This window comes from Colias eurytheme, chromosome 10 (assembly GCF_061535395.1).
Source record: "Colias eurytheme isolate Ceu_HAF_F1 chromosome 10, ilColEury1 Martin Lab GWU primary, whole genome shotgun sequence".
Lineage (NCBI taxonomy): Eukaryota > Metazoa > Arthropoda > Insecta > Lepidoptera > Pieridae > Colias > Colias eurytheme.
Window position 1 is genome coordinate 3,242,895 of NC_142989.1, and position 21,886 is coordinate 3,264,780.

The 21,886-nt window shown below is 35.3% G+C and overlaps 1 protein-coding gene across 3 annotated transcripts in view; it reads right to left on the minus strand.

Moving 5' to 3' along the window:
* Positions 1-21,886, minus strand: part of rdx (BTB/POZ and MATH domain-containing protein rdx) — a 42,321-nt gene that overhangs the window by 2,076 nt on the left and 18,359 nt on the right. For all 3 annotated transcript variants that reach the window (XM_090106065.1, XM_090106064.1, XM_090106063.1), the window contains 5 exons: positions 9,467-9,635; positions 5,757-6,094; positions 2,621-2,862; positions 1,947-2,125; positions 684-826 (listed from right to left, as the gene is read on the minus strand). In XM_090106065.1, coding sequence (XP_089962191.1) covers positions 684-826; positions 1,947-2,125; positions 2,621-2,862; positions 5,757-6,094; positions 9,467-9,541 — 977 coding nt within the window. In that variant the 5' untranslated portion in view covers positions 9,542-9,635. The remainder of the gene's footprint in view (positions 1-683; positions 827-1,946; positions 2,126-2,620; positions 2,863-5,756; positions 6,095-9,466; positions 9,636-21,886) is intronic.

Consider the following 21,886-nt stretch of genomic DNA (forward strand, 5'->3'; position numbering starts at 1 on the left):
TGACCAGAGTTTATTTATCACAAGTGTTTATGTATTCTACGTAATTATAATAATTCTACAAAAATCAGGTGTTTTATTACAATAATAACTGTTGAACAATTAACTTTTATTTTATTGTATTCATCTAGGTTATAATCTAATATCTAATATACATATTATAAAGGCGAAAGTTTGTAAGGATGTATGGATGTTTGTTACTCTTTCACGTAAAAACTACTGAACCGATTACAATGAAATTTAGCACACATATAGAGGGTAACTTGGGTTAACACATAGGATAGTTTTTATCCCGGAAATCCCACGAGAACGGGAACTATGCGGGTTTTCCTTTGCAAACGCGGGCGAAGCCGCGGGCGGAAATCTAGTCTTCCATATAATTAAACAGATGAGTCATTATAATTACAGAATAATTTGGAATGTATAAATTTATATGGTGCTTTGGCATTGATTGAAGTTTAACCATCAAATGATCTGGTAGCAAAGTCAAATTAAAAAAATGCAATAAAAATGTTATAATATGTCATTTCTAACATAATATGATATCCAAACACCCTTGAGATCTATTCTTAGTATAAACGCGCGAGCGTATAATCCATCAAAATAACATTCTATCTATCATTTGAAATCCTTCCTGTTCATAAAACGCAATCTTATCATACAAAAATAAAGATAACGGGACTGACGTGTTAATGAAGTCGATGGTTTGTGCCTTCAGTTGGTCCGCAGAATGTAGATCGGCCAGTATGAGTGTGTCCGCGGCCGTTTCTACCGATAAACTTAAACAGAGAGCCTCTTCGCACATCACTTTTAATCTGTCCAGTGCGTACTGAAAAAAAAAGAATGTTTATTAGAAATTAATTTATATTGGACTTATTGTTTCTTATTAATTATTTTCACTTGCTAACCACATCATTCAAAACCTTATGGACACATTCTTATATGCGAAATTAGAGAAGCAGTACCAAAAATTTCCCTTAAAATAGAACTCATGTATAACATTTTTATTTGCTATTTTTATATGTATTTATGTACAAGGCAACTTCCACTCCTTTACCTACTTTTCATGACCTAAATTCGAGGAAATTTTAAACCAAAATTATAATTTCATCTTGCTTCGACATCACTAAAAGGAGGTCCAATTATTCCACATCATTGAATAACAAGAGCAACCCTTTTGAATTGACCAATTTATATAAAATTACAAAACGATATATCCATATACCCTCAAATATATTATTTAGGGCAACCTCGGCCACTACATTGTTGCTTGTACCGAAAATTAAGCTTTCACACAGAAGATTGGTAAAAGCTAAAATTACTTAGCCTACTTTCTCTTTGGCTATAATGTTTTCATTTACCTTCTTAAAGATGTACATTGGGCAATACGTTCGCAACAAATTATGCAATATATCATTGCATGTGTGTCGCTTTGTTTATAGGACACTTTTGAATACATAGTATTGCACGCAACATTGTCTGTATTTACTTTGAAATATGTATAATCATGTTTTATCTACTGAATGTAGGTTCACCAGATTAGACGCGAAAGTGGTTACTTTCGCATTCTATTATGCTAATCTTAATTAATGTTAAATATTCAAGTTTGTATTGTTGTATGTAAATATTAACGAACGATGAAACTAAGTATGTACTTATTATCAAATTTTCGATAAATTTTCAACTTTTAATTTTTGTTTACTTAAATCATACAATTTCAATAATGATATGACATTATACCTTTTTTTATTATTTTTCATTTCATATTAAGTAATATTTATCATTATAATTTTATTTTTACATATTTATACGGAAGATATTTGCCCACTCTTACGAACAGTCTAACCAGATTAAAAGTTTAAAAATTATTTTTATTAAATTTACCATTTAACCACAATTTGATCACACTTTTTTTACATATTTTAATAATTTACTAGTTAGGAATATACCTTATCCGCGGCCGCCAACAGATCGTCGGCCATCTTGTCCAAGTTGGGCGCGCGGTCCGTGTATATGAAGCGCAGCATCTCTCTCAACACCTCGTGGTCCACGTCCGTGATGTCCACCCGGTTGCGTTTCCGTTCTTCCATCTCGTGTTCGAACATCGCCGCGAATACTGGACTCCGCGCTGGAATAAGATTAGTTAACGTTTAAATAAAGGGTTGACTAATATAATTGAGACTTTGTATTTTAAATACTTAAATAATAAATCTTAGTACAAACAAACAAACGAAAATACTTTATTGTGCACCACAGAGAGTAAGTAAGGACACAATACATTAATTAATAAAAGAGCACAACAGGCGGTCTTATCGCTCAGACAGCGATCTCTTCCAGACAATCTGGTGGACAAGGAAACACAGTGCAAAAGTAATAAAAAAAAAGTTAGTAGTTAGATTTTCCACACTATTCAGGAAAAAAACATCTTTAATAAATTCCTACAATAAGAATAATTATTTACGATGTAAAATAATAAATGCATTATAATTTATAATACGTTGTATTTTTTACTTATGATTTTCTGAAGGTTGTTATTGAAATAAGAAAATTTTAGAAATCATCTAGAATTTTTTTTTGTTTAACTTAGCAATCAAATTGATATCAATTAGATTTTTTTTCTCACCTGCCAGTATCGCCTTGTGCGCTTGAAACTCCCGCCCGCCGACCGCTAGCGTGACGTCAGAGAACCGTTCGCTGTCGAACAGCGCGCCGAGATCGTCCGACAACCGGCACTCGGGCACTTTGAACTGCACCACGTTGCTCTGCCCGCTGATGTTTATACTGTCCGCTACAACTGACACCTCGCAGAATATCGTCAACTTGTCCTCGGGCAGGAGACCGTTCGCCTCGTCCAATAGGAAGTCCCTGGAATGGCGGGTAAATGAAAATTAGTTTCCCTGGAATGTCGGGTAAATGAAAATTAGTTATCTGTGTACACAAACATTTCAATGTTGGTGTGTATTACATCAAAATAACAGTTTTTTAGCCAAAACTGTCTCTAGCTATGCGCAACGGATTGGAACGTCAATATCAATTTTGACTGGACTTTCATTACTTTTACATTGGAAAAGTATTAACAGGGTTGCAAGCAAATCAACCTCATTTATCGCGAACGATTTGCGGACGCTGACGCCTAGTGTCTCTATCTAAGTAATTCAACTAGATAAACTACGTTACGAAATATGTCAATATGTCATGTGAGAATTTCCACACTTTCTGGAAGTTACTGTAATCAACGAGTACGTTGTTTGAGGAATTCTATCATATCTCTAGCCTACTTCCTGCCCTACAATCGTATTCTGATTCGAGCCCATTTGAGCTTGCCGACACATTCGCAACTAATTAGCGCGGCTTATTTGCTAATTATCACGCAACACGTTTTGCGCCTGTTCCCTCGCGACTTGTCAACAATAACCTTATTCAGCAGCATATTTATAATTTATGTTTAACAGTAAATTATACATAGTAAATGGTAATTGACACGTATCAGTATTCAATAGTAAGTCACATTGTATCCTATTTTAAATACAAAGTTGTGTGTTACAAATTGTTTTATAAACATAATATGTAACAGTAATAATGAACATGTATATTGTATACGTATAAATAAATAATTAATAAACGGAAAATTTCAATAGCTGCCACGAACTTTTTTGCGTATAATAATTCTGTTCGCGGAAGAAATTATAACGGTTTCGAGTGGTCGATAAGTAACTTTGATAAAATAAACGGTATGTAGATTGAATGATCGAATATCAAATTTTTAATGTTACGTAAGGTCAAAATCACAAAAAACTTTACGGTGTATGTATATATTTCGCACAATTTATATAAATATTTGAATAAAATGAGAACTTGACGACCTCCGTGATAAACCAAGTTAAAAAACCTAAGATTTCGAAAACATAATCGTAAAGCATTGACATAATAATAAAGATGGTGAAGATAATAGTTTATATTTAAGTACAAAAAATTATTTACAAAAAACTATAAGGATACTGAATTAACAAAAAGCCAGAAACCAAAAAGATTTATTTTAATTACATTTTCATTTTTCAAATCTCTTCACTTGTAAACATTTCCTACAGGTTTTTTTTAAATATATGAAAATGTGTGTACCGGTTACCACCTTAATAATTTATCACTTATTCATATAATTAAGTGAGTTTTAATCTTATCTTAATATTTATAAATCTCGTGTCACAATGTTTGTCCTCAATGGACTCCTAAACCACTTAACCGATTATAATAAAATTCGTACACCATGTGCAGTTCGATCCAACTTGGGAGATAGGATAGTTTAAACATGTAGGTACCACGGGCGAAGCCGGGGCGGACCGCTAGTCATATTATAAAGTCAAGTCTATAAAACTGTTGTGACTGATGACAAGAGAAAAAAAAGATTTGCAAACAAAATAATCTCGGTTGTAACTTGTAATATCCATTAACAGCATTACTATTTTAACGATACTTAAACATTTAATTATGTTCGATTCAATCTATAAATGATAGATTATTATCTAAAGCGAAGTATGCAATACGCGTGTTTATCAGCGAATGCGCAGGTTTATAATAGCATTGCGCAATTGATAAGAAGCTAAAGCGATTGCGGTTATTAGGATAGCTAATGTTTGCAGTACTGCATAATCCGAACTACAAACCTGATTTCGCAGTAATTGAGATGTATACCGTTATTGTAATGATCTCGGATTTTGCGATTTCCTCCATTGTTAGAACGAATCAAATAAATTTAATGATTTGAACATTTGGCAGGGACAAAATATAGATAAATATGTTTAATATTATAATCATGGACGTATAAAAAAAGACGGACGGTATATCGCCTAAACATTGAGTGAAGCCTAGTAATGGCGGCGAAACATCCATGTGTGTGTGCCATGTTGCCATGGCAACAGCTGTCCTGTTGACAATGGCGGCTGTATTTTTTTCTATAAATTTTGCCGTAATAATTTTGTCATTAAAACATAAAAGAAATAACTTGCTTCCCTGTGGAATGTAATCCCTTGTGTTTTGTTATTTAAAATTGTACTGTTGCGACACCATTTACCACGCAAGACGGCATTTTAAATATTTTTTGTGAAACAGTGACGCAGTTAATCAGTCGGTAGTTCACGACGTAATGGCAGCCGACTAGCTTACTATGGTGAGAGTGTGTGCGTGTTTATTGTCTTTACACGATCGCTAGCTTACTATGGTGGCTTCACGTTGTTTGTTCGTAATATGGCGTCCGTCTTTTTTTATACGTCCATGATTATAATATGTAACGTCTACAGTACAATTTGTTAGAGGAAAAAGCGTTTGATATCCTTATCGTTGTTACAATGTTCACAATATGTGGATTCCCTTATTAACCTTAAATTCTGTAATGCCTGTCGATATATATTTCATATTATATGTTATTGTTATTGATTAATATTTTATTAAAATAAATTGATTAGATTTGAATTAAAGTAACATTTAGTACAGCTTAGCTAAATTTTTCCCTAGTACTTACATCTTTTTTTAAACATATTATAAACAATAATTAGAATGGAAAACATGATCGTATTATGTGTTATGTAGATATACGGTGTTTTTCCGCATAGTCTATATTATGGGACCCATAAAAGTGCTGCGTATAGCATTTTTATGGTAATTGCATCGGCATGTATCGCCATGTGACTTATTAATCTAACAATGAGACTGCGCGCAGTTACGTATGTAAGTATATATGACGTATATAATACAATTATACTTGCCTTCTGATAAACTTTTTGAATCCCCAATCCTTGCCTTGAACGAATCTGTACGCACGCTGTGACTCCATCGCTTTTGTTTCTTCCCGTTTCGCGTTTAATATTGAAAACTTGAACTTTGCACGCACTTCTGATTTATTACATGACACTAATAATAAATATAACGATAAATAGTCTTTGCTCTCTTCATCGAGTCCTTTTGGATTTACACGAAGACACCATTTTAATTTATCACTAGCACCAGCTGAGAATGTCGATGATTTTAACACTTCACCCATCTCTTCTCTACAAAAACTAAAATTATTGATTGTCCACATGTAGCTGAACTTAACCACTTTCACCTGTAACAATAGAAAGGAAATTTGTTAATTAACTATATTATTTTGTTACATTTCTCTACACAATTATATTGAATACATATTCCATCAATTTCGTTATTAATAAAGTTGAACAGTTGGTAAATTGAACAGAAATTAATGTATTTCTCGTCATAAATGTTATTGACGTAGTTCACGCTGATTTACATAATCATACCTCAGGTGCACGACATCGTGTGCGACATTATTAGAATCGATTTGGGCCTAAAACTAACGAGAGACTAGCGATAAAATAATGCATTGTATTGCAAAATTCCAAATACACGCACATTGTCAGCCTACACTTCACCATACATGTTTGTCGCTAAAAATAAAATCAATACATATTTATTCATACAGTTATACATATATGTAAAACGAAGAGTCAATAATTCTGAAAGGTGCGCTTGATACGTATAACGTGTTTTATAACAACCCTATTTAAATAAACACGGGGCTGATACCGACTTTTTATAATGTGTCCTCAATTAACTCCTATAAACTGTAATACAAGCGGTGGCTTAGATGCCGCTTTACGACTTCATTTATTACAAATAAAACTTTAATGCGTGTACCGCAGCCAAGGTTCAAGGTCGGCTTTTGTTTTTATAATAGCGAACTCGAGATAATACTTAATGGATCAAATTATTTATCAATTCAAAGACAATCTGAATGTCGCACCCGTGTCTCACAATTCGAAATAAATATTAATAAATTCTATTCCGAAATTAGCATTGCCGATACATGAGAACCAAGTGGAGATCATTAAGACAGAGAAATAATTCGGACGCGAATTTTACCGGCACAGCTAATTAAATTCAGCATTATTGAATGCCTTGAAACGTTTTTTATTCTGTCTGTGCAATTTCCGCGAATATATCAATACTGTGTTATTATTGACGGTTAGTTACGGAGGTGATATTTCAATTTTGAGTGTATAGGAGCACGATCGCACTAAGGTCAGGACTGGGTGAGCGTCGATGTAACTTGGTCCCTGGTCGTTGCCCCCGACAATCCGACCGTTGCTTGACTTGCCAGCTTGCTTGCGGTGCTGTTGGGGTCTTCGCCCGGTCGACGACCCACGCCAAGGCCGCCCGCATCATCCCCGTTTGCGGACTTGCCAAGTGCCAATACCACTCGCTAAGCCCAGCAGCACAGAGCGCTGGCCGCTGGTCTTTGATTGTAAAGACAACAACGTGGCTTAGAGGTCATAAGTTTCTATATGAAGCCGGCTTGATCAAAAGGTATTTCATTTTGTCTTGGCATGTTTTATTGCTAAATGCAGGAGCTTTAAATGACGAAGTTGATGCTTGCATAATACTTATAATAATCATAGTAACACTGCAGTGCTGCCAAGTTAGCTAATTTTGGAGCGATCTGCAGGCGTCATTTTAGTATTTAGGATCTCAAATTCATTAAGCCAAAGTTCAATACCATGTTCAACAACATAATATGACACAGGTAAACTTCGGTAACTTCTTACAAAAAATTCTGAATTGACTAGTTTGTTTTTAAATGCCTACACAAAATTAAGCAACTATCACTAAACATTCTAATGCGTTATTCAAAGGCCATGTACCTTATTTCTTTATCCATTGATTTTGAAATACCCAATGTATCTTTGGTATCAATTAATAAAGTTTGTCATGAGAAATCATAACCGATACAGTATGAAGATAACGTTCAATGAATAGAGTGAATATAATTTATTATCTATATGATTTCCTATACAATCAGACATATTGCGCATTTTGTTTTCTTTGATAATAGTGTAAATGCCAGTTCATATGTTTGTTATATTTTGAATTAAACGTGAGTGTATAAAATTAAAATCATCATTTGTATAAAATAGACGAAGCGTCGACATTGAGAGTCACGCCGCACGCGTACTTTAGAATCGCCATGACACGTGTTGATATTCCACCGACGTACCAGGAAGTACGTAATACTCGTTAATAATTAAAAGCTCGACTTAATTATACATCACAAAGAATCAGATTAGAGCGATGCCGTTATTACCATAAAGTCGAGAAATGGGATTCCGATTGTGTGGGACCTTAATAAGTAGTCGTTCCGCTTATTCTCATAAAAACACCGTTATATTTCGCGAACTAAATAGATTTTTGGCAAAAAGTACCAAAAAGGCATTACCAGGTCGTCGCAGCCGTGCAACGGTCGTTCCAATTCCAACGTATTCTAACCAACATCCGACAGGAAATTTGAGTATAATTTGAAGTTTTTAACCAACGCTGTTATTATCTATAACAAATGTATTGTCGTCATCATTTTTAGTCAGGCCTAGAACAAATAAATCAACTTAAATGGTCTTAACATCAGCTGGCTTATTTGTATTACTTCGGTATTCTAAAATTATTAGGTATATAATTAGACTAATGACCGATCATCAAAGTAATTATAAAGACTCCATTTAACGAAATACAATTAACAATAACAATAATCCGAGGACAAAACCATGAGTGCTTGTTGCACAAGGAAATTGCGAATGGTTATATTCATCATCGATTGAAATATCTCACACGTGTACCCACTTGCCAAAGCCGCGAACTAACAAGGAAACATTAGTTTTCATGTAAATACGATTAGCGAGCAACGTCAAGATCACAGATAACAAGTACGATAAACAAAGTTATCGGGATGTAGTAACTCCGCAACCATCAAACCGTATATAGGATCGTCAACATTTTACGACTGGCGCGTCATTGACCACTCCGTTCGTCATGCTTTGTACCTACCTATTCTATAAACGGTATCACACATAAAGAGGAGTGGATGATAAAATCGTATTAATAATAAAATAAATATCACTTTAATAATAAACGGTTTAAAATAAACTATATAAGTGGTTGTCATCGTATGATAGTTACGAGCTAATCACGTCATTCTATTAATATTCAACCTGAGGGGACTAGAGTCGACTCGACTTACCATCGATTTAAATCTACCGCGGCATATGGGTTTTTTGTGTATAGTAATTATAGGTATATGTATTAGCAACGTAGGGTATATATTTTCCTGGCAATACAATTGTGCTCCAGACATTTCGTTGAAATGTGTGCCATAACTCTTGAATGCGCTCGAATACGCTCCAGAAAGTGTGACGTGGGCACGTGGCTCTAAAATTCCGATAAGAAACAATGATTCATGGCCAAATACGATGCTAGTGAGTAGTGACGTCATTCATTCCAACGCCCATCACAATAGTGATGGTCAAAATAATGTAGGCAATAGGAATGGTATTGGTGTGGGTCTTGATCGTGTTCGTGTCAGTGTATCCAGTATCTCTGGCTTGTGCTTGTGCGCTTGAAATGAAGAATCGCATTAGTGCGTAGGCCGTACCTGTGTAAAACACCAGTTCTCCGCGACGGGCGTGTTCCCGTCGTGCAACGGGCTGGGCACACGGCTCACCGCCATACCACCGGCGCCGTTCGAGGACACGCGCGCCGACTGTGGAGCGGGCGCGCCGCCGCCCGACCCTCCACCGCCGCACTCACTGCCCGACGCGAGCCTGGAAACACAACGATCGCATTCATGTGTACTGCTGAAAGCGGCGAACAACTCTTATAACGAACTGCTGAAAAGCTAGTTATGTCTTAATTTTCGATGCCAGGAAGAAAAGAACCTTCGATTCAACCTTGGAACTTGAAATGGGAGCTAATTGAGTGTATTTTGAATAAATTCCAACCCTTATAGAACGGTGAAATATTTTTGTACGTTCTATACCAAACTGTTAGTCTGCTGATTAACAAAAAATTCCCTTTAAATACATTATTAACTGAAATTGGTAAAAGAACGTTATTATAAATTAACAGCAATAAGGAATCGTAATAATTTCAATGCAGTTATAAAAAATAAAATTAAAAGAAAAGTCAATTTATAGGGGACCTCCGTTATTGTTATGCTTCTTTGTTTTTATTCTATTTTCAATGCAAGTTTTTTTGCCGAGGGAGGAAACCGGAAAGCGCACGGTGTAGGCCACAAGTCGCAACCGCGACAACCGCCTCGGCCGTCAGGATGCGAGGTCTTTTTAAGTGCAAATTGTAGCAGTATTCTTTTTCCGTACATGAAGCAGGACGATCAAAATCAGCTAAGGTCAGGACATTGATGAATAACCCTGGTCTACTTAATATTTAAAAGGTTTATGAAAAATCCTATTCGCAAATATTCCATTTAAACTTAGTAGCTTATATTTTGTTAGGCAATTCAAAAAGTAAAAAATATATAATATATACTATGTATAACAAAGTACGAAAGATAATGAAGTATAATGTGTAGGTACTACAAAACTACATTATGGGCGTTGCATTAACCTTATTACAATATGTGCAATAAAAAACGAGATCATTGTTGTTTTGATTAATCATTTAATGAAATGTGTATGACCTTTTGTAAGTGTAACAATTATTTTAACTACTGAAGTGACCTAGTGACCGAGTAGCAACTAGCAATACAGGCAAATTCACATTATGGATAATGTAGCAACAATATAACGTGTCAATCAGCGAACTCATCTTAACTTTAAATCTGGGCCATAAAAAGTATGCACATTGAGCGCAGGCGCTTTGTGAGTTGACCACGAAAAAAGGTTGAACGTTGTTAAAAAAGCATGTTAAGTTTCGATGTCGAATTAAAGTAGGACTCGTACAATGCGAGAAACTGCCGTCCTGTGAGACTTTCACGAACTGGGGTTTCGATTACCAAATACGCGTTAGAATCTGTGTCAGTTTCATCACCATACTGCATCCGTTCATAGGTTGCGTGCGGCGGCTTTGTTCGAGCGAACGAGGCGCTACGGCAGCTGCGTGGTGTCTGACCAGTCGCAGGGCGAATACGAAATCCTGCAATCATATTGTGTGCGACACGACGGCGCAGCCGACCGGTTGCATTTGCCAGAGACCATCCAAACCGGTATACAGAGGGTTAACAACGATAAAAAAAAATATAATCAGGGGCTATATTTTAATGGTTGCTCAGTGCTCAAAATTGTGTTACCAAAATAATGTTTGATATGTACATATTGTACATATCAAACGCATTTATATATGGAAGGCCGTTTAAAATTATTACATAAAACCAAATAAATAAATTCATTTAAAGGACAATCCGATAACGGCATACCGGAAACCACAACAAATGTTATAATGGAGGTCAACCAGACCGAAGAGTACAATAAAATCCCATTCGTTAAGGACAAAAAGAAAAACACAACAATGAAATAAACTTCCAAGCAAATTGACAAACCCCTGATCAAGCCGGGAAACTTAAATAAGACACTAACGTAAGTAGGCTACATTAATTTCATTAATCGGCCTAACCCAGAAAGCCAAGTGACGATCCGAGAAGTGACAGAAATAAGGTCTGCTCCACAAATATAATTGACATAATAAAGTATGAAGAAGAATCAAACCAGTACACGTTACGTTGCGTGCATATTAGTCACCAAGCATTTAAACAATAAAGTTTGGTACAAAGACTAGAGAAGCTGTTCAAACGGTGGTATGAATCATGTAAGAAAATGAATCCAAGGCATCAATCTCGGAATATCTATATTCAGTGAGCACTTAGGTTTCCACAGGTGGTCAATTTTTCCATAGCAACTAAAACTGATAAGATATGGCACACGTAGTGATCCGTTCGAGGTCGACCAACAAATTTGCCACTGTAACAAATAGAGCGGCCCGACCGACCTACATACAGTTTCAGTTAACCGCTTTATTATGATTAACAATAGCTGAACTACCGAAACGCCTTGATTGTATTATGTATGATCTAATTCTCAAACGCAATAACTTACAACTACATTTAATAGTAATATGTACATGTATAACTGGTTGGTTGTATTGTAGTAGAAGAAAATATTACACTTATGAATTGCATATTCAGAACAGATTTGACTAACTTTTATTTTGTTTCAGATTTTTCTGTTTGTTTGCCATTTTTTAAATTAACATACTTTAGCCTTTTGAAGTCGTATAAAATTATTCAGAACGCAGAAATACTCTTAATTTGAATCAGAACGTATCATTTATATGCTATTTGTAAGAATAATAAGATGCGTGAAGTCAACAACCGGTAAAATCTTGAGCAATCTTCGTCGTACGTTTCATTGGTCTCCCGTGATCTTATTTTAGATGTCATCCGACCTGCTAGTATATTTTCTATATTTAAATATAACCGAATACTTCTTTAAACTAAGAATTAAAATTCATCGTCATAATCCTTAAAAATAATTTATAGCAGGCGTCAAGTAAGTATCGAATATGGGAAACCATAAATGGAGAACAATATAAATTCAATTAACAGCGACGATTTAGGTATCCAGACAATGACAATAAATGTGGGGCGTAGAACAATAAGGCTTCAAAATGTGTTGGATTTTGTTTCGAAGTTGTTGCAAGTTGCAACGCAACGGGTGAAACGGTCGGGAGTAACTAAGTGAGCAATGCCCTCTTAAACGACGACTGCGTGCTATGAGTCAGACGCCCTGAGGACGACCTGACAATTATAGGGTCCTCGACTGAGTTGCTTTGAAGGACGGTTTGTTTACCCAAGATGTCCTGCGATATTGCACTTTTATTGCAATTGTATTTATTATAAAGAGCGTTGAAACCTTCGAGGGTACGAGATACGAATAATAAAAAGACAAATTATTTTAAGAATTTAGACATGAAAATTATATTTAAGTTTGTACACAGTACCTAAACATATATGTGCTAATTATTTGTGAGTAAAGAACTTAGCGGTCATAAAATTAATAACTCAATAATTAAGTGTAAAGATAATGTAATTATTTATGTGTGTGACGATTGGAAGACCAAATACACGAGGTAAATACTTCCTCAAGGCTACCGTGGTCGTCATAGTCTCACAATTCATGGCAATTTGTAACAATAACTTCTCAATGTCAAATCTATTCGTTATGTACAAAAAATAATTAATAATTCCAATATTTTTTTATAAATTTAATTCGGAGTCTCCGTCAACTAGAAGACATAACTTCATATAAGTTTGAAATATAACAGCTGTAGAAGAATATTTTGAGCATACAAAAATATTGTCCATTTATAATACATGTTTACAAAACATTTTATAGCATATGACAATCTAAAGTGTATACGATAAAATATTATCTGAGCGCAAAAAGTAAAATATAAGATACTAGCTTACCGCCCACGGCTTCGCCCGCTTTGTCTAAAACCTAATAAATTATATACTCAAACCTTCCTCTTGAATCTCTCTATCTATTAAAAAAAAAACAGAATCAAAATCCGTTGCGTAGTTTTAAAGATTTAAGCATACAAAGGGACATAGGGATAGAGAAAACGACTTTGTTTTATACTATGTAGTGATAGTGATGTAACACCTCCTACAACATACAAAAAAAACCGAATGCTGTTTAGATTTACGCAAATCCATACTAATGAAAGTAACTCTGTCTGTCTGTCTGTTACTCAATCACGCCTAAACTACTGAACCAATTTTCATGAAATTTGCTATGGAGATATTTTGATACCCGAGAAAGGACATAGGCTACTTTTTATCCCAGGAAAATGACGCAATCCCGGAAATCCCACGGGAACGGGAACTTTGCGGGTTTTTCTTTGACTGCGCGGGCGAAGCCGCGGCCGGAAACCTAGTTATTTATAATAATGAAATGATACGTAATTAGTTAAGGATTTTAACACTATGTAACTACTTATAACATTTAAATAATTAATCACTAAACAAAATAAATATTCAATTCAATATTAATCAGCTACTCAGCACCTATATCACGTTTTATCTTTTTAACTATACAGGGTGTCCCACTATTGGTATACAAAGCGCAAAGGAACTTGTAGTTTTGCATACACTGATCACGTAAAAAATACTTTAAAAAAAATTGGGTCCAAAATTTTTTGCTAAATTTTTCCTGAAAATCCATGTTTTCTTCTCTAGTTTCGCGCAGCCGGCATATACTGCTTCTCTAATATGAGCATTTTGTCTATGAAAACATAATCTTAAACGATAGCTCACGTGCTGGTGGCAAAGTTGGGCAGGTTGCTTGTTTTGGGTGTACACATAGAGTTTTAAGAATTCATCTATTTGAAAAAAAAATGCGTCTGGATTTTTTAAATTATTTTTTACGTACTCAGCGTATGCAAAACTATAACCTCCTTTGAGCTTAGTATACCAATAGTGGGACACCCTGTATATAAACTTTAGAGTTTTTAGTAAAATATTAAATTTCCACATACGTCATTTTGTTTAATGTTAAAGACAATTTAAGTAATATCGTGTACGTGATTGCTAATGGGTATGAATTTAATATAATAACACATATTACTGTTCATACTTACGTAGAGACATTGAAATATAACACACTTCTGTTCAAAAGAAATAACAGCGTATTGGCGTATTTATTTGTAAAACTCCAGCTATTACATAACAAACGGTTTATTTACGACTATAAGTAACCTTGCAATTCCTCTGAAATCTTCATTGATTCCGCTGACGTGGGATACGACTTGAGGAGCTAGTGAGTTTCCGTTTGCTTCCGGGAGGTGGTCCAGGGAGGAGGGAATAATAAAAGCGAGGCTGGCTAACGTAAATATTATCCTATAGTATAAAATATTGAGTGTTAGACAGCAATCTAACGCGGAACTGGCCAACACCTCTATTCGTCCGAGATGTGCGAGGACGCGCAAGGTGACCGCGACTCGCATGTGTGTGTGTGTGTGTTATATATACACATTATGTTTAAATGACACGTCCAAGTCTGTCGGTGTTATAATCGCGTATTGTTATATATCGACGCTCAATGACAAAGTAATATACTTATGCGCCATTTAAATTATCGTAAACTTAGCTTCGGTAGCTTTTTATATGTTCCTAACCTAGAGGTGATTCTTTTACATTTAAATGTTATCATATATCATAACCATGGTACTTGCGTGTATTTTCACATTTTATGAACTCTTATTTCCTACCAATACAAATTCGAAGGCTGTAAGTATGGATTTCAGAAATTATGACGTGAGAAAAATATACATAATAAGATTATCACAACACTCTAAAAATAAATTCATAGTCATAATTTGATTCATGCAAATAAATAAATAAATAATAAGCATATAAAACACACAGTTTAATACAAATAATTATTAAAAAATAATAAAAAATGACAAAAAATAACTCTACGGATCGACGGTTCCTATACACAGCAGTGAGCAGATCAGCACGAAGAACTGACTTGAGGTATTCACAATTAGAACAATGACATATACGTATAGTTTGCTCTTCCTCCTCTAACGAGGCATCCTATTGAGTTACACAATTTCCTTGAAGGTTGCAAACAGACCGGTTTCCCGCTTATGGGCGACGTTTGTCGCTAACCGTCAGGTGACGCGGGCGCGGCTGATGCTCTTCTTTTTTTGCCACATTGAAACCATAATTAATTACCGGGCAATTTTTTTTTAACGGGCTTAAAGTAGCAGATGTCATAGAGTGATAAAATAAATTATTATTAAACAACAATTCAAATAAATACGGAAAAGGTATATAATATAACCAGAAAAGTATAAACATCTTTTGTAAAGTTGTTGCTATGTTTTCTACTGCTATATCAGTATTTTTTTATCAGAAACGTGACAATTAATACAAACATAAATTATATTTTCGTTTAATGTGCGTGATGAATACGTTAAGGTTACAATAGTAGCTATATCGGTTATTATCTACGGTCGCAGCATTGTCTACGTTTTACGAAACGTGCTTGTGTGATTCAGAAAGTGTTTGTTCATTTATTACTCAAGAAAACCAATAAAATAACCAACCGTGCAATATGTGACAAAGAAATATATCTAGATCTCTAATTTCTATTCAGTTGCGCTTTTAATTGTTTGAACTGAGCAATTGCCTTTAGATTATGTACAACGTGGAAAACAAAATATTCCATTTTCTCTTCTCTCGATTAAAATGTATACAACTACTATAATACCTTATGCCATATATACAGTTGACTGTTGAACACGCAATACAGTTTTAAGTCTCACTGTAGTTCAATTATCATTTCATAGGTATATGTTATTATTTAAACTGGCCATAAATAATTATTATTGAAATAAATTCATTTTTGTCGTACGAAAGGCGCATAGCAAATCAGAGAAAAATATTCAAACTCGTTGAATGAGCATACTTGAATATTTATTAGAATGTAAAATGTTTAACCTCGCATGGAGTGGAACAGCGGATCCGCAGACTTAATAATGGACAGTTAATGTGTGACGTCACGGCCTTCGTAGGTTCAGTTGTGACGTTGATGCACGCACGCTTACCCACCCTAATTTAACAGTAATTCAAAGACATTAATAGCCTAGTTCCTAGTGAATTGATAAGTAAACAAAGATTAAAGGCCTGCGCTTAAATATAATCTTGAGTAACGTTAACCGAGGATAAGCTTCGAGGCGGAAGCAAGTGTAGCGAGGCCGAGGACATACAACCAATTCACAAACTGAGCGACGTTTATAAGCGGTGGAGCCACGCACGTCTGATCATGGATATTTTGGATGGACGTTTTTGTTATAGGAGAATACCTTAAAATCACATTCATGATAGAAATTGACAACTTCCCATGATAAATCATGATTAAGCTTCCAAAACTTTAAATTTTAAATAGCCGAGTAGTAAAAAAGTACCGTGATAATTAATTATCAAGGATATCATAGAAGCTATAAACGAATTAAAAATCATAAACGAGCCAAGAATTCTTGACACCGGAATGAAATAATAAATGTCTGCGTGCGAATTGTGAACATAAATTATTTTGAAATTATTACGTCGTCACTTGACATGTTTTAAATACAAAGAGCAGAAGTTTGCGCGGATGATTATGCAACGTCCCCAGACGACGTGAGCTGGTATCGCGCTCGGTGGGCGGGCGCGGACCAACACGACAGTCGACACAAGCACAACTCGCAACTCAGAGTCTTGACATTGCACGCAACGAGGCGACAACATTTGGCAATACGACTATTGGAAAGCAAACACATCCATGGTTTTGTAACGCCACGTTTAATAAAGAAGCACTAATCTAACTGGAACGGATTGATTTAAAGTCGAATGAGAAACTGTGCCACCTCGGTCATAAGTAACCGTGCTCCACATTGTTATACTTACTTTCAAGTACGCAAACAAATAAATTAAAATTTGTCATTAAACCTTTTCAGCGTTACATAAAAAGTTAATGCGGAAATATGATAAGGATGTTAAATAATTTGGTCATGAAATATCTAAATTTATACATTTGGCCTAGAACATTATTACTTCACTAATTTACGAGAGGACTACGACGATTGGCAGAACCTTGACTTCTGCCTAATACAAATAATGTGACCCTACTTCCTCATACGCTTACGAGCCCCGTCAGTGTCGCTTGCACTTATTAATGTCACTATTCAACCAAAACCATTGCCTTTTTTGATAAAATAAATTTCAATACTTTTGCATAAGCAGACAGTCACTATACAAAATAATGTACTTATTTAAATACCTATATTTAGCAACACCTTTGCAACCTAATTTCTAATGTAAGCATACCATAACATAGTTACCATAGACAAACTAACGCAAACAAACAATGGCTAAGTTAAACATAAAGGCCACGACATTATTATTGAGTGTTCTGGCGCAGATATTAAAATATTTACTAGCCCTGACACATCAGAAGTAAATGTGTAGGTGCGTGTTGCGATCGCTCCGTGGCTATACGCCTAAGTGTGCGTGTCAAGATTGTAGCTGGTACAGGTAGTCAGCTCAACAGCAGCGGCATCGAGAACGCGACCCGGTTTGCCGATCGAGAAAGCATCTACAAAACTCGGTTGAGGCCGCGCATATAGCGGAGAGGACGCGGACTTTAATTTTCTTGAACGGACCTTATAAATCAACAATTTAAATCAAGTTCAAACGTTGTTGTTCTAATTGTCCGTCATTTCATGAATAACCTCGCGAAAACTACTGATTCGGTATCTATTGATATGAAACAACTTCCGCGTGATAATGAATTGTATATAGCTCACATCTCCTTGAAATATGTTTATACCTATTAAAAGTAATTTTGGTAGGTAACAGCATTTTTTAAAAAGTTCATAATGTATTTATAATATCGATGCGAGACTGAAAGTAGTCCTTCACCAACCGTTCACCACAACAATTTGCACCAGAAGGGCCGCACTAATGTCATGGCAGTAAATAAATATGTTTCACTAGTCACTTCATTTGCACCTTGTAAAATATGAAATTAATATTCATAGTTCATACAATATTTTTCTATAATCTGTCAAGGTAAAATTCAATATTTTAAGTTTATGTGTAATGTATTGATATTGGTTCAGCTACGTCCTAGACCTTGAATTTAACGTCCCTGTTCCACTTCTTTACACATCTTTACAATACATTCATTATACACATTATCTAGCACATCACTGGCAATCTAAAAGGGATTTAATATTGAACAAAACTTATACCGATCGCTAGCATTTGTAGATATCATAAAAATTATCACGATGATACAATTGCCAAGTTTGTTCATAGGCAGAAAACGGGGTCAAATTTGACATCGTAACGCGTTTGACCTACTTATGTAGCGCGAAGTATTTGAAAAAAATTTGGTATAATGAAGGCGGATTTGGTTCATATAACACATTTTATTTTGATCTATATGCTCATTGTTACAATATATTTATAATTTAAAGTATTATTGTATAAAATGCTTTTTACATTTGAGTGTTGGAAAAAGTACTGACATAATGATTTACATCCAGTGTCATCGATTTCGGGTCAAATTGTACGATAAGGGGCACAAGGTAAAAGATGGTGCATTGAAAGTGGCCTTAAGCCCAATAGCGATCTGCGACCGTGTCGCTTCCTATTGGCGTGGATCTACAATGCCTTCTACCGACGTGAAGGTGTTGTGACTTAAAGGCCGAGCACTAGCCGACAAAAGCCAATAACACGTGGTAACAATATTTCCTGAAGCATCTCATTATTTTAAATTTGTATAATATATTGGCACGAATATTATGTTAATTAGCAATTTTCTTAAAGACAAATTTTCGGTTATTAAAACTTTCTCAAAGTTTAAGCGAGCTTCCATTATTGCTGAAGCAGGAGAGCGATAAACGTGACCTCGATCATTTAATAAGACTCACGGAGGTGAAACACAAATGTTCAAACTTTACGGGTCAACTGAATCAGGGGCTGCTCGTCGAGGGGGAGTTGTGGGGAAGGGTGTAGGACAGAAGGGAAGGACCCTGACACAGATCCCAAACACATCAGTAAAACGAGCGAAGGCCTCGAGATTCGGGTACTACTTTATCATCGATTATTATTATTTGGCGTGGTACAGCATGTATAAAAAATGGGTCAAATATTAATTGGCAATACTAATCTAGATAGTGTGTATTCAAGTACATAGTTGAGTCATGCTACACTTGGGACTTTTTTATCTCTGGATTAATTTTAGACTAACTAAACAGTGACGACGGTAATGTAGTTAAACTACCAAAAACACTATTCGAGAGAACGTAACGTGACCCGGTCTCGTCATAACTTTACGGGGCCACTTTCAGCTTAGTAATGACAGCTCAGGTGAACGGTGCTGAGTTCTTTTGCGTTGCGACATTGTGTGTTTAACTGGCCCAAAAGACTTATGCGTGTCCTTTTACCTAAAAAGTATACATTAATTTATGAAGTTTTCGTAAACGAAAGTTTCTAAAGAAAAATAACCAGATTAGATTCCATTAATTTAAAAAAAATGCAACAATATTTGAAAACACCCACAAAATTGCTCATTTTAGTTACTCCCACAAATCACGTAAATATGACTTCCCTGATAAAACTCTTTAGCTATTTGATTTATATAGAACACAATAGCCGCGATCTTGCTCGGGGCTAATGAATAATGATAAAACATACATATTGAATAACTATAGCGTTCATAACAAGAAGTACGGCAACGATATTAAATAATGAGCAGAAAGAAAATCTAAATTACGCCTCCAGTAGACAGTATGTCAACTGGACAGTGATATTCATTTTAGTGATGCATCAGTCAGTTTCAGAGACGAGGAATGTTGTTTATTGTCCATGTTTTGATTATATAATATCCGTACCGTACGTTCATAAAATATGTATCCTATAGCGGATGATGCGATTAGCGTTTACGTTGTCGAAAGCGTGGTGAATATTATTGGAACCAAAATACTGTTTCGCCACAGCCGACAGGCGACAACCTACTTCAGTTATCGCATTCCGCTGCGAATGAAACAGGAGCACGGAGCGGGCTGAGCCGCAATCTTTCGCTTTGTGAGCGCGCACCGGGGCCCTCGGTTGCTAAATTGATACACTCTTGCGAAATAACCTCGCCCAACTTATTCGATCACAATCAAATTAGACAGAGGCGGCCTGTTTTCTAGATTTAGCTTTAAATGTCCATCTATTTCGTGCAATTGATGATATTGCTGTACTGCTATTCATTCATTTATCTATGGTAAAAAGGAAAGGACTAATTATTATTTTGGAATATATGAGATTCAAGAAAACTCAGTCTAATTGAAAGAAAAAAAAACTTTGTGGGAAAAATAGTGACGTATGTTAACTTAGTTACGAAAATTGATTATGGATAGTTTTCGTTGATTATTGACTTTAACTTCAAAAGTGGGATTCCAACAAAGGGCTATCCAATCGTTTCGTCCTTTACGCCTTTTGTTATCTGAAGTGTCAATAATACTTTCACAAACAAACTTTTGTACTTGGTAGATAATATGAAAATGTTTATAAATTAAATTCAAGTAAGAATATTCTCAAGGAATGGAGTGGAACTGAATCACTACATAGTATAAAACAAAGTCGCATTCTCTGTCCCTATTTCCCTATGTCCCTATGTCCCTTTGTACGCTTAAATCTTTGAAACTACGCAATGGATTTTGATGCGGTTTTTTTAATAGATAGAGTGATTCAAGAGGAAGGTTTATATGTATAATAAGATCCATTAAGTAGTGGAGAAGTACTGTTATTTTTGAGGTTTCTAATGTGATGTCGTAAAAAATTACATTTATTCCGCTTACATTGCAAACGCAGGCTGAACCCTACGAGTTTTATCAAAATAATGTACTAAGTATTATACACATTGAAAAGGTCTACAGAAAAGTCCGCGATGGTATATGTCTATCTCTTATGGATAACCCACAATAACTTTTTTTTGTCATTTACTTTTTACGACAAATAATGGCTAATTTTCGAAGCGATTTTAACCAATACAGCATTAATCCTTAACCAATTAAATACCATGGATACATTGTTCATTTAATATAGATCTATATGGCCCTTTACACCGTATGATTTAAGTGAATATTTTCGAAGATATTACAGATTTAAAAATTACGGGACGTAGCGTTTGCGGCCGCCCGGCTTTGTAGGTATTTTATACCCGTGCGATGCCGGAGCGGGCCGCTATATTTTTATACCTACAACGTTCACAATTTTTCTGTAGTGTATTTAGTATCAGCATTGCACCCGTGCGAAGCCGGGGCGGGTCGCTAGTAACCTCTAAAGAGCTTGTGCGTGCGCATGGTGCGTTTTGTTTTTCCATGCCTATAAAACACATTCTCTTTGAGCTTTTTTCTGTATTTTGGACTTTTTAATGTTTCTTTATGTGCTGTTAATTCATTCAGATTTAGTATTACCAGAAATCTCATCTCTGGTTCAAAGAAGATGATACAG